Source organism: Leptonychotes weddellii, chromosome 1 (genome assembly GCF_054177405.1).
Source record: "Leptonychotes weddellii isolate Sample4059 chromosome 1, ASM5417740v2, whole genome shotgun sequence".
Classification (NCBI taxonomy): domain Eukaryota; kingdom Metazoa; phylum Chordata; class Mammalia; order Carnivora; family Phocidae; genus Leptonychotes; species Leptonychotes weddellii.
In genome coordinates this window covers 137,599,656-137,614,691 of record NC_138369.1, presented here as the reverse complement: position 1 = coordinate 137,614,691, position 15,036 = coordinate 137,599,656, and the positions used below count along the sequence as shown (strand labels likewise).

At 36.3% G+C, this 15,036-nt stretch overlaps 1 protein-coding gene across 3 annotated transcripts in view; it reads right to left on the bottom strand.

Moving 5' to 3' along the window:
• LSAMP (limbic system associated membrane protein) overlaps window positions 1-15,036 on the bottom strand; it is a 597,331-nt gene that overhangs the window by 200,081 nt on the left and 382,214 nt on the right. For all 3 annotated transcript variants that reach the window (XM_081833646.1, XM_081833650.1, XM_081833654.1), the window contains exon 3: window positions 12,630-12,755. In XM_081833646.1, the coding sequence (XP_081689772.1) occupies window positions 12,630-12,755 (126 nt within the window). The remainder of the gene's footprint in view (window positions 1-12,629; window positions 12,756-15,036) is intronic.

The window sequence follows — 15,036 nt, the reverse complement described above, 5'->3', positions numbered from 1 at the left end:
ATCTATCATCTATCTATCATCTATCTATCTATCATCTATCAATCATCTATCTATCATCTATCTATCTATCATCATCTATCAGGTGGGAGGAATTTTTAAAAATGCAAAGTATCTCCTGGATTGCTTTATGAAGACTAACTTTCAGTAACTATTTTCCTGTCTGCCTTTCAAATCTCTCATTCCCTGATCTGGACCTATCTTTCCACAGTCAAAATAGCATAAAGCCTCAGTGACCAGGCCCCAAAAATATTAAAAAAAAAAAAAGGACTGATGTCATTCAAAGACTGACATTTCCGTTTTTATTACTAGAATACCTTGAAGAATTAGATCTGATTTGCATTGATATTTGCCAACTGAATTATTCAAGTTGTTTTTTTTTCCCCTTTTCTCTTCTCTTCATCAGATTTTAACACTTTAGTCAACTGCAGTCTAAGTCACAATTTAACACTCATATGATTTCACAGAGTGTTCTGGGATTACTTGAGAAAAATACCTGATTTGATCCATAAAATGAAGGTAGGAGGATGAAGACATAGGAAGGAAATGGCCAGGTGGTTTTTGTAAAGGAGTCTGCTTCTCTCTAATGTTTCTTAAATGACATGGGGTCATTTTACTGGCATGTCTTCTGTAGGCAGAGCCACCGCATTTCAGTTACCTATTGAGGTTTCTTTGTTTTCTTAGAATTAACTGCAGTCTCAGTGTACTGGGAGACTTGAAAATGAATATTAGAGAAGGATGAGGACTTCAGAACTGTGTGCACATTTTAAGTGATATGTTAGGCTCAAACATCATTAGACTGTAGATGGAAAAAGACAAAGTAGGGATTTCTGTACAGTTGTTGCTTCTAAACCTCTTCATCTAAAGTGATAAAAATTCTAACCACAGAGATGTGATAGTGCTTTTATATATCAAATAGTTTTAAACATACATACCACACATGCCACACCCACACACCCCAGGTCATCAAAACATTTTCTATTGATTTATTATTATACAGAAAGAATCTCAAGTGTTCCTATACTCATGCTTGGTAAAAATAGCACACAATCCTGACTATCTCAAAAGAAGTTTTTTTTAGGGTAGGGGTTCTCTAAATTTATTGTGCATCAGAATCACCTGGAGGGCTTGTTACGCTACAAATCACGGGGCTTAGAGTTTCTGATTCATGTAGATCTGGTGTTGGGGTCTGATAATTTGCAGTTCTAACAAGTTCCTAGGTGATGCTGACGCTGCTGGTTTAGGGAACACACTCCAAGAACCACTACTTTACAGTATCTAAAGACTCTGGTTTTATTACTTATTTTGGTCAAATGGAGAGCTTTATAGTCTTGCAGTTAGTCCTTTCTACTACCCAAATAGTAACAAAAATGACTACTGTAATTAAAGTCCATCTTTTGCCTTGCAGAATCTAAGATAATAGTAATAACAGCACCTGAATAATGCTTTATCATTAATAAATCATTTTCATATACATTATATCACTGGAGACAACACAGGAATCCTGGCAGTGAGCAGGCATTATATTCATATTTTATGGATGAAAAGCAGAGAACTTAAAGGACTTACCCCAAAACCCCCCAAAAAGGTAAATGGTAGAGAACAGAGAATTGAACCTGGGTTTTCTCGCTCTAAACTCTGTATTCTTTCTACCAACTTACTCTTTCTCTTAATTGCTTACATTTGTGGAGAGCCTTACACTTTTCAAACTATTTACATATTCATTATCTCATTTGATCCCTCAGAGCAAGAATGTGAGGCAGGTAGGTCACATAATATTGTCTACATTTTGCAGATAAAGCCATTATAAAAGATGATGAGAAAAGTGGTTCCTGTCATTCAGGCAGTATTTCTTCATATGCTAGGCTAAATTTTCCTGCAATATTTAGCAGCATCTGATAGAATAGGTAAAGCATTAGATGCTCTCCTTTCCAAGTGACAAATATTCAATGGTTCAATATTGTAACCCTACCCTCGCCCCTACACCATTTTTTTTTCTGGTTTCTTGGTAGAAATACATTTGGAGGGAAGGGAGAAAGGAGTGAAGTTTAGGGTTACTAGTTAGCAGGAAAGTGGGCAAAGTTCTTTCATTTCTATACTTTAAGGTCCTAGGAAAGTAGCTTTCTCTGCATACAAAGAAAGACTCTTCACCCCTACCTAGTCCAGGGCTTCTCAAAGTTGAATGTGCATACAAACCACCAGGGGATCTTGGTAAAATGTAGACTCTGATTCAGTGGGTCTGGAATGGGTTCCAATATTCTGCATTTCTATAAAGCTCCAAGGTGATGCAAATTCTGTTGCTTATGGTCCAACCTTGATAGGCAAGGATCAATCTTATTTCTCAAAACTACAATGATTTTTATTATTCTCTGAACCATTTCTGGGTTTCTGGGGGTGGAACGGAGAAATTAAAATATAAAACACTGTAACAATATTTGTGTACATTGTGGGACTTACTTAGGTTTCTCTGTGCTAAGCTATTTATATATCCCGCTATCTTCCAACCTATTCTGATCTCTTGAGAGATCCAAGATGATGCTTAAAATGTGGTCCATGTACTTGCAGCACCCATATTACACCTGGGTGTTTGTTAGAAAGGCAGAATTTCAGGCCCCATCCCAGGCCCAGTGAATCAGAATTTGCATTTTAACAAGATCCTCCAGATGTCTTTCCAGCACAATAAAGTTGGAGAAACACTCCTTTAGATCTTGCCCTCCTGGGCTTACAAAATCATCATTCTGCTGGTCACCGGACTCACTGGAAGGCTTTATTCCCACAGAATCCCAGAATTTCACCAAAAGAGATGCTTTATGTGTGGGCTGAACCAGGGAATCTGTAATTTTAAAAACTTTTGTCTCCAGGTAATTCTGATGATCAACCAGGTTTGGAAATCCAGTTGATTTCTAATAGTGGAGATGAAAATTATGCCACAGGTGGCTACTCCTGTAAGGGATGGTTTATAACAATGAATCATAGGAGGTATTTTAAAACTCACAGCTCTGCAGTGGAGGATCCTTTTTCAGGTTGACTCAACCTGTTCTCTACTATTTTCTACTATCAAAACTAGGGTAGGCCTGAACTCCTGTCATCAAGCTCCCAACCCCCACTATAACACTAGTTCACTATACATATAGTTTACTACACACACACACACACACACACACACACACTAGTTCACTATATATAATTCTTTCCCAGATACAGAAATCTGCAGTAGACATTTCACAGTATCCTACGGAAAGAAAACTGTCCCATATATTTGAGATGCATATGATATAGTAAAGCAAAACTATAGTTTATGAACATTCTGTTCTTAAAATCTAAACTGTAAGTAGTTTCTAATACAGAGTCTGACTTTTATCTGGAAAAAGTAATTCATTAATTCATTCAATAAGTATTTAGTTAATGCTTATTGTGCCAGGCACTATAATGAGAACTAAGGATATGTAGGGGTCTGATTTCATGAGGAAAATAGGCAGTAAAAAAGTAAACAAATGTTTAAGACAATTACTCTGTGTGATAACTGCTCAGAAGGAAATGAACAATTGCTGAAAATAATTGGGTGATATAGAAACTATTCAAGGATCTGATACGAAAATTTGAAGATTTCAGAGCATTCTATGGAGCCTAGTGAATAACAAGAGTCAGAAGCAGATCAGAACATCGAGACAACACAGGGAAAAAAAGGATATGAATAGGACCTAGACAGAGAACTTTCTTGAAATTTCCAAAACCTTCTCAGTAAGAAATTAATAAAACTATTAGATAGCTTTAGTTCTATAATTCTATTGTATTCTTTGAAGTTTGTTTTCCATTCATTCATGCTTTAATCACTTATTAATGTGTATTTAGTTTATACTTCATGCTGTGCGTTATTTCCCAATAATACTGTTTTTATTTTTTTATTTTATTTATTTATTTTTATTATGTTACGTTAATCACCATACATTACATCATTAGTTTTTGATGTAGTGTTCCATGATTCATTGTTTGCGTATAACACCCAGTGCTCCAATCAGTATGTGCCCTCTTTAATACCCATCACCAGGCTAACCCATCCCCCCACCCCCCTCCCCTCTAGAACCCTCAGTTTGTTTCTCAGAGTCCATAGTCTCTCATGGTTCATCTCCCTGTCTGATTTCCCCCCCTTCATTTTTCCCTTCCTGCTATCTTCTTTTTTTTTTTTCAACATATAATGTATTATTTGTTTCAGAGGTACAGGTCTGTGATTCAACAGTCTTACACAATTCACACTGCTCACCATAGCACATACCCTCCCCAATGTCTATCACCCAGGCACCCCATCCCTCCCACCCCCCACCACTCCAGCAACCCTTTTAAAAGCCCTTACCTAAATAACTCAATTAATTGATTGACTGGTTGAGTACAATGTGCTAAGAATACCCATATGAGTAGGACATAGTTTCTGCATTTTTACAGGTCTTATAATCTATAGATTACACATAATTAAAATGTAATTTTGTTAGTTCTATTGTATGGCTTCTAGGAGGAAGTGTCATTTTGAAGATCTTGCAAGAAGTTATGCTGGCAAAATGATGATATAGATGAAAATCATGTTTTAGGACAAAAAAACGGGATGTGTGAAGGCTCAAAAGCATGGGGACAAGGCATATTCTTGAAATATAAGTAGTATAATTTACTCAGTGCATAAAGCTGAGTGGTTAGGGGTTTATGCATAGGAGAAGAAGTTGAAAGAAGGGCTTTAAGGCCATATGAAGTAGTTTGAACTTTATCCCAAAGGCATTGGAAAATTGGGAAATTAGTCAGGGTTTGACCAATTTTATATTAAGAAATAGTGTTTTTGTAGGAGAGGGAAATACCTAGTAGCAAGGGGTTCAACTGGAGAACTACTGAAATACAGGTGAGAAAAATGTTGGTGTACCTACATCATGACGATGGGGAAAGAGGAATAGACTGATAGCCAGTAAGGATGTAGAATCAAGACAATGTATCCAATGAGTTATTGATGGGGAAAAGGAAGCAAAAGAGGCTAGGATCACTATCAAGTTTCTGGCTTAGACGATTTGTATCTCCTCCCTTTACAATCTCTTGGAACTTGTCCTCTAACCCTTGCTTCTGACCACCTTGGGTAAATGCCTTGATTCATGGGACCCAGGATGGCCCATCTTAGCAAGGACTAAATCAGTCCTACTCTGGCATCTCCTGAAGGATCTTAGGATAGACCCTAGCTGACATCCACAGTCAAGATTCCAAAGTTATTTGTGGTGGTTCACAGTTATACAACCTAGCCTGACTTTTTCTTGTATAAGTAAGCCTTATCAAATACAATGTGAGTCCTATTGTCTCCTCTTCTATAGCAGTTCGTTTGGCTCTCAGGTAAACCAACCTACACTTGTTTTGATGAATTTCATTGTACTAATATCTGTCCATTGCAACAATTCTATGATTACTTTGACCTTTTTAATATGCTTCTCCAAAAAAGCTCTATAATTTACTGCTTTCTTTTTGTTTTGTTTTTATTGTGCAGCCCTTCTGTTATGTTCAATGGCTTGCTCCTGAACACTGCCGATCTTTTTTTTTTTTTTTGGTGTTATAGTCTAATTATCGCCTAGAACACCAATTTTGTAAAAAAAAATAATAAGCATTGGAATTTACAACCTATAAGTTCTATATAGCTACAGTAAATAAGGTATTTGCTGTTAAACAGCCAGACTCTGAGACTACCCCGTAGGAGAATGAACACATTGATAAGGCATGCTAGAAAATCTTGCCCTAATAATATGTTGTCGTCATGCCCTTTCGAAAAAAGGAACACCTCAAGTGGGTACGTTGATGCAATATAATGTAACATAATTTGAGACATAAAATACTAAGATTAGTTTTGATGAGAGAGAACATTTAAAAAATCTCCCTGGTTGTTGTATGGGATGGATAAAGATGACATTGGGTTGTTTTCAATCAAATTATCAGTCTCCCCCCAAATTATCACTATATAAAGCTGATATATGGATAACTAATAATTAAAATAGTATCAATACTATCTAATACTGTATTAAGAACTTTACCTTAATTCTCATGATAACTTTCAACAAATTCTATCTTTATATCTGTTAAATTGTAAAACATAGACTATTTGGAATAATGGCAACACATATTTGAAATGGTGAGATTCTGAGAGATGTGGACTCTGTATTTCTGTTCTCCTATGTCATGGACAAAGCTTGTAATTAAGCTATATTGTCCCTTCCTAACCCAAGCTTCCAAAATGTCCTGGAGCTCTCAAATCCAAACTAGTACCCCAGGGACACATCTTGGGTGGTTCATTTTTCTTCAGGAAGAGTACCCTGGGCATCTGATGACAAATCTGGGTAGGGTAAGAGTGGGGTACTAAGGTGGCAGGAGAGCATTTGTCCAACACTATCATTTGGTTTATATGGTCAACCATTTGGAACATGTGGTCCAACACATCTGGTTGTGGAGCTCTTCCCATGGCTTGAAGGTTGCAGTGTCAGTTATGGTGAGTCTCTCTAGGATTTTAAGGTTTGGAGGCCAGTGATCATGTTGTTAAATTTTACTGTGTTCATTATCTAAATTACCCAATTGTTTTAAAAAGAAGGCTACTGAAAAAAAAATTTGTATTTACTTGATTAGGTTATTATGGAATCACCTGTATAGGCAAAGACTATGTTTCTGACTTAAATTTAAGATATGCACACACATAAATAACTGCCTATATGCCTGCTACATTGGGAACATGTATATATCCCAGTATGTATTGTGGTGTATACACTAGTATATATTACTTTGTATATTTAAAACCAATGCACAAGTAAGGTACTGAAAAGAAGACATAGCAAGATGACTTTTTATTTTTTCCACTCTTTGAAAGGGAAAACAGGAATATTTTAAAAAATAAAAATAAATAATATGTGCTTAAAGAATAAAAGGTTAGTATTAAAAAAAAACACTAACATCATGGTTTCACATAAAGATGCTTGCCTGTATTCCTAAAAATGCTCTCTTCTCTGCCTAGGATACTTTTCACTCTCTTTTTTTTCTTGGCCAGGTCATATTCATCCTTAAGGTCTCAGCATAAGCTCCCCTCAGGGGAGCTTTGCTGGCCTTGCAGATTTTGCTATATGGCCCTGTTTTATGGTCTTATTGAATGCTATAATTTTTCTTTATGCTGTCTAAATCTAATTAAGTGGTTATTCATGCAATTTTAGTTCAATGCTCTGCTTTCTTGTTGAACTATAAACTCCATTTGTGCAGGGACCATGTCTATCTTTCTTTTCATTTTGTCCTTTAACAAAGTGAGAATTTATGAATATATATATATCTTTTTGCCAAAAGAACAAACTGGGAGATGGAGATCAAGATTAATCTGAATATTATTCTGTATTGGTGGATGACATATTTTAAAACCCATACAAGTAAGATATTGAAAAGAAAACAGAGCAAGATTTTTTATTTATTTTTCTGGTTTTTGTAAAAGGAAAATGGAATTTTTTTCAAATGCAAGAAACAAATGAAAACAATCAACATAACAGGTTGAATCATTATTCTTGCTTAAATTATTACCATATGGTCAAGAGCATTTACCTGTAAAGTCACCAGTTTGATTCTTCCACATCCATATATGACCAAGATTAACTCAAAGAACCTTCTGGAAGGTCCATACAAGAAAACCCTAGAGAAAGAATTTCCTCAAACTTGAACTGCAGATCATATGTTCTCTGTGTGGAATATGAAGTCATACTAATTCTAACATGCTAACTAACAATAGCTGATGTTAGTTACCTGCAACACATACCTCTGGAAATCAACTTAAAGAAATTACATTTAAAATTATGTATTTTTCCCAAACCCATGAGAGCTGAGTCTAGGCTACATATATTAATAATTGGTTAATTTATAATATTAGAAGTAAGACAGATAGGCCTTAGCATTAATGGAATTCAAGAGTATCATCAGGCAAGGATTCAAATTTGGAAAAGAACTGAAAGGGAATCTCTGACCAAATGATTAAAACCCAACATCCAATGAGAAATGGGATTCCAGACGCCCAGCAGTCCTCTTAGCTCCTTCCAGAACAATGTTTTCCCACCTACCCTATTAAAACACAAAATAGTTTTCAAGTGATATTTTTATATTTCATATTGATGTCAAATCTAGCTTTTTCCTTGGACAAGAGAATTTTACAGCACCTGCTAAGTTGTTCTCAGCCTAAAGGGCTAAGTCCTCAGTGTGCCTGAGTTATTCAGGTATAGAAAGCTACTGAGGATGCAAAAAACCTTTGTAGAAACAAGATGCATAGAAACTCCTTCTGTAACCCTGGGCAATCCTGATACTATGTGAGGCACACTTGAGAAAGGGACTTCCTCTGGCATGTGAAAAGAAAGATGGAGAAACAAAGTTAAATGAAGATAGGAGCAGCATTGCTCACAGAAGGGAGATCAAACACTCCATAGAAAATACATGTTACGGTGCAATTGCCCTCTGGGAGTTACAGGATTATGAAAGTCTAACTTAATTAAGGGAGAAAATAGGTCACATTTAACAACCACATATGTGACATATCATTTTGACTATACAGAATAACTGGAGAGAAGAGAAAAATTAAGAAATCAGAAATATAAGAAAAGCAACCATGGAATTCATCAATCTCTTTTCCTCCTAAGTCAGGTGTATGTTTTGATTATGTATATATGAAAAGATTTACCATTATTAAAACTTTCCTCTTTAAAAACTCTTGCAATATATTTGAAAAATAAATTTCAAATGTCAAAATAGAAACAAAATGGCACAACCAATTTTTTTTTAAAAACCAAATTAAGAGATAGTAAATATTCTTCTTATAAAAATACACCTTGCACCCTCTTTCCTTTTTCCCCCCTTGTCATCAAATGACAGGTAATCGGGTACGTGTGAACCCTGCATAGAATCTTCCCCCTTTCATGACTCCATGCCCCTGTGGGGTCAAGCTAATTAGAGGTACATTTCCTCTGCAAGGCAGTCACACTCTATACTGTTGAAGGCACAATTAATAATTGAACAAAGCTAGCTGGGTGTTTTTGCTCACATGGCCATGGGTTGCAGACAGTTTTGCTGTCACACAGGGAGCAGAGTCTCCTCCTTGAGTGCCTCCAAGAAAGATTTCATGTTATAGACTGAAAAGGATCACTGCCTGTTTCCAAATTTGGAAAAGAAGGGAAAAAACCCACGTAAGACCAAAAAAAACCACAAAACCTCCACGATAAACCTAGTTTCCCTTATAGAACAGTAAAGGCAAATTTTCTCTCCTGTTACCAGGAATGTGATTATGATCAGGTGGTTATTTAGGTCAGATGCGAAAGAGAAGAAAGAATGGGCCTGGGAATTAATACCTTTTGGAAGGCAAATTAGAGTTTGCCCTTGAGTTTGTGAATGCAGCATGGAGCTAGTTTTGCATGTGACAGAATAGAATTTGACCCACAGAGAGGGCCTAGCTAGAGGATTATAGAAGAATAAAGTTCTTTCCCTTGAGATGTATTTAGGAACTTAATGGAAGATATCCCCAGAGCCTCGTGGGGTCATAGATGAGTGCAGAAAATCCTTATCTGTGCCCCAAGCCATAGTCTTGAGCAATGGTCTGTAAACTTTTCTAAAGGGCCAGATAGAAAATATTTTAGGTCTTGTGAGCCAAGCCATCTTTGTTGCAACTACTAAACTCTCCTGTTTTAGAACAAAAGCAGCCATAGACAACACAAAAATGAATAAGTATGGGTGTGTTTCAATAAAACTTTATTTATGGACACTCAAATATGAACATCAAATTTTTTGCATGTCAAAAAATAAAATTCTTCTTTTGATTTTTCCAACCACTTAATCATTTAAGAACCACTTTTAGCTTGTGGGCAGTACAAAAGTGGGACAGGCTGGATTTGGCCCACAGACTGTAGTTTGCTGACCCCCTGGGCTTCCTATTAGAAATCCCTGTGAGTATACTGATTTTTCAAGTTGATTTTGAAGTGTCTGGCATTCTCTGAGTATGTAAATGCTACCTTTACTCCGGAAGATACGGTCTCTTGTTGACTTTAAAACACCATGGATACCAGGTTATTCAGGATTCAAATCAGATATTCATTATCATTAAAAAGTTAGCTATGGAGATCTAAACTCCTAGGTCCAGCCTGGAAAAATCTTGAAACTGTGATTCTATCTTATTATTTTTCTGAACCCAAAGGATAATAAAGAATATATCTTTAGGTACAGGTCATTAATAGCATTTCTCCCTGAAAATAAAAAAAATAATAATAATAAAAAATTTAAAAAACCCAACTACTTAATAGTAGTATACCAAAAGGAACAGTCTTTTTATTAATTTAATTCATTCCTTGTTTATAAATTGACTATAATCTATCTTCCTTCCTTCTTCCCTTCTTCTCTCTACCACTTGTTCCACAAAAGAAATAAGAGATTATAAATAATATATTTATATAGATGCTTAAATTAATTAGAAAAGGTGAGACAACATAAAAAATAATAGCAAGAAAACAAGAGGAAAGCAAGAGCATAGTCTCTATATGAATTTGATGCCATAAAATGACACAGAGTTTAAATGTTTAAAATCCATTTTATTAATGTGTATTTTATATTTGATTTCCTACATTCTTTTACAAATGGGCAATAAATTTGGCTCTAAGGTAATAGTGAATTCCATGGAGTCATAATCATTTATAAAAATTCACTGAGTTCATTCATAAAAAACCAAACCATTGCTTAGAAAAAGGGCAGTAGAAATACTGAAAACAAAGAGGAATTTTCTCAAAAGGTATTTTTAAAAGGAAACTGTAATAAAATTAACAATCTCTCAAAACATTATAGTAAATGCAATGATTTTAAAGGATATTTTTATAACATCTTTAAATATGGGCCAATAGCTTTTATACCAGTCATTCAGTAAAAACAATTCTACATTGGAAAGGAGTAGGTGTGGGATTGGGGGATAATATAATTCCATCCAGGCAGAATGTGCTCTGGATGTTTAATTTAACCCATGGGAAAGGTGTGTGATATCCAGAGGTTCACACTTCAGACAATCTTCCATATGCAATTTTTTTCCATGTGAAGTATAAAACGGCTCTGAGAGGAAATGAGTTTGAGATTGATCTTCCAAATAAGTGCCTCATTTATTGCTCTTATATATTGTCAATAAATGACAAGTTGCATGCATTAAAAATTAGGATGGGTTCTGAGAGACACTCTCTTAAGAAAATAGAAGCCTTTAATAAGAGTAGCTGCCAAAATAAGAGACCATTCTATAGGCTGGTCCAAATTCACCTGAAAAATTAATTTGAGAGCTAACATGACATGAAGGCCCCTATTCTCAACCATAAAATACAGATTTTAAAGATTTTTAAGCAAACGCTACCTTGGCTTTTTAGAAATACTCCAGGATAACTTCCATATATGTCTCACTTTGCATAACAATTTTGTATGGTGTTCATTCCAAAATGACTATATTGTTAATCAAATCTATAAATCCTTCTATAAGGCAATTTTAAGATAATATCATATATAAATCAATTAAAAATTGAGGGCTATCTACCAAGATAAATTACATTTTATAAGAATAATTGGTCCACAACCTTTCTTTCTGAGAAATCAAATAGCGGGCCTTATTCTTTTTTTTTTTTTTTAAAGATTTTATTTATTTATCTAACAGATAGAGAGACAGCGAGAGAGGGAACACAAGCAGGAGGAGTGGGAGAGGGAGAAGCAGGCTTCCCGCGGAGCAGGGAGCCCGATGTGGGGCTCGATCCCAGGACCCTGGGATCAAGACCTGAGCCGAAGGCAGACGCTTAACGACTGAGCCACCCAGGCGCCCCATAGCGGGCCTTATTCTACAAAGACTATGCCATTTGTAAAAGCATGGTGTTGCTTATAAGAAAATGTAATCTGTAGAGCAGGAGAGCATGTAGGCAGTCAACCCAAGTAATTTGATAACAATATTTCAGTGAAGTTCAAAAAGCAGCAGGGCCTGAGAATTCAGTTATGGTGGTGGTGCTGAGAAGGGGGAAGGGAGGATGCAGAAGACATTCCTGGTAAAGGATTTTCTGACTTGTAATGAATTTGTATCAATAGCTAGGGACCCATCATGAGCTCATGCAGCTTAGTCCATGCCTGATGACCCTCCACAGAGCCAGATACCAAGGCCATCAGAAGTCACTAACAATTTTGTATTATTCCTGAAAGGTTTCTTCACAAGGTGCTACATATTAGGAAACTATAGTTAAAAAGCAAAGCAAACCAAACCAAAAAAAAAAATACAAAGAACTAGGTAAATTTAATTCATACAAAACACTACTCCAGGACACTCAAGCACAAAACTGGCATACATTTTAGACATAATACTAGGTCATTTAATGCATTTAATTCTTCTGTATTTGTTGCCTTGAGGTGATGTTCTATTTGAAAATGAAATAAGAACTGGTTGTAGACTTTATAGAGATGAACATATTAGCAAAGACCAGGGAGAACCAAGGTAAGTCCTAAGTTGCAATTGTATTAGTGTTTTAATAACCAGATACAGGTTTGCCTTTCTGATCCAAAAGCATGAAGATATCTTAAATGATGTGTGGTATTTTGAAGACTAGGTGGTTGCTTACCAGTTGGCGTAAGGTGTCTCCAGGTGATCACAGGTTCAGGACGGCCATTGGCCATGCAGACCAGGGTTACATTGCTGCCCTCATTCACAGTGACATCCGAAGAGATGTTGGAGATCTTTGGTGGAACTGTAAAGACAAAAGCAAATGGAATATGTAACCATGCCCATAAAACCAGCTTTGCAGCATTGGTCCATGTCACTGGAAATAGCAAATCTTAGCTAAATTCTTTTGTGACTTAAACCATTTGAAGTTTTGTATTAAGAAGCCAGACTGCTTAGGACCTCCTTACAGACTTGGCAGATAAAAAGCATGGTCTTACTATAAAGAGAATCTCTCCTCTATGACCAAGTAGTGTAGGAATTTCACAGAGGAGTATAATGAAAATGTCTTAGCTCTTTTCTCATTAGGATAGACCTTATCTGGATATTAGAGAGCATTCAGAGTTATATATATTAATACATTTTTCTTATCACTACATGGTATCTATATTTATTTTCTTATGTATATAAAAGGACTACAGTCCAATCTTTCCTCCAAATGCCAGGAAAAGAAAAACACTGTTATTTAGTATGAGTTGAATAATTGTGTTCTTAAGATGTGGTAATACCTGTTTACTTATAATCTAGCCACATAAGGCTACCATCTGTAAATCCTAATAGAAAGGCTCTAAATATCACCTTGCTATGTGACAGACTAGATGATACACTTTAGAGCTTAAAAACTGAATTAATAAGACCTATGTCACAGACATCACAAAAATAATACTACTACTCCTAATACTTTAACCACCACTATTATTTTTTTAAAGATTTTATATTTATTTGAGAGAGAGGGAGTGAATGTGCGAGCAGGGGGAGGGGTGGGGGGGAAGAGGGAGAAGGAGAGAGAATCTCAAGCAGACTTCCTGTTGAGGAGGAACCCCCCTGTGGGACTCAATCTCATGACCCTGAGATCATGACTTGAGACGAAACCAAGAGTTGGTCACTTAACCTACTGGAGCCACCCAGGTGCCCCTCACTGCCACTATTATTAACAATTTAATAATGGCTAACTTTAGGCACTTACCATATGTAAGATCCTATGTAGCGTACTTTATAAGTATTATATCAGTAACTCCTTATAATAAAGAAATGATATCCTATGAGGATTTTATTTATAGGTGGGAAACTGAGGTATAGATGGAGCAAGGTGAGAAGCAGAAAAGAGATTCGAATCCAAGAAGACTCCAGGGCCCACACTCTTAAGCAATACTTAAATGAAGCTTCATCTTCACAATCCAGGCTACCAGATGGCTGAAAATGAAGGAAATTACTTTTTGGTGGTGTGAGAAATGAGTCCCTGAGGGCTAGCTGTTCTGCCGTCTGACTTCCTTCATTAGTGTTCAGGGTGGCAACATTAGATCTCATATTGGTAGGCTTAAGTGGAAAGTGAATTACTCACAAATTTCATCACAGAGGTTATACACTGATTACAAATAGCAGCATTTATGGTTTGACTGTGATTTTCCTTTTTTTTTTTTTTTTTAAATCTTAGTTGCTTATGCTGTTCCTGAGCAAGTATGTGTCATGGGGAGAGAGGAGAACAAGACAGCATAAAGGAGTTCAATAATAAGACTCATTTTTTCTCACTCTTCCTGCCCTGTAGTGACGAATAAAACAGAAATATTTTCTGCCTGTAGAGACAGCTGTCTGACAACCATATGATTCCTGCAAATCTCTGTTAGGAGACACAAATGGTACTTGGACAACTGACCAGGTCAGAGTGGAGGAAGGAGGAAGTGGGAGGAGGACTCTTGACCTTAGCATCTCTCTTAAAATGACATCTTACAGGCTGTGGGTAGAAACCAGAAATTCTAAATCAAACCCAATGGCAGATATGGAATATAGTTGATTCCTGTTATTTAGCAGTATCTATCTATAGGGCTTCTATTTCCCTTTTTTTAAATTATTTATTGTTATATTAATCACCATACATTACATCATTAGTTTTTGATGTAGTGTTCCATGATTCATTGTTTGTGCATAACACCCAGTGCTCCATGCAGAACATGCCCTTCCCAATACCCATCACCAGGATAACCCATCCTCTGAACCCCCTCCCCTCTAGAACCCTCAGTTTGTTTCTCAGAGTCCATTGTCTCTCATGGTTCATCTCCCCTATGATTTCCCCCCTTCACTGTTCCCCTCCTGCTATCTTCTTCTTTTTTTTTCTTAACATATATTGCATTATTTGTTTCAGAGGTACAGATCTGTGATTCAACAGTCTTGCACAATTCACAGTGCTCACCATAGCACATACCCTCCCCAATGTCTATCACCCAGCCACCCCATCCCTCCCACCCCCCACCACTCCAGCAACCCTCAGTTTGTTTCCTGAGATTAAGAATTCCTCAAATCAGTGAGGTCAT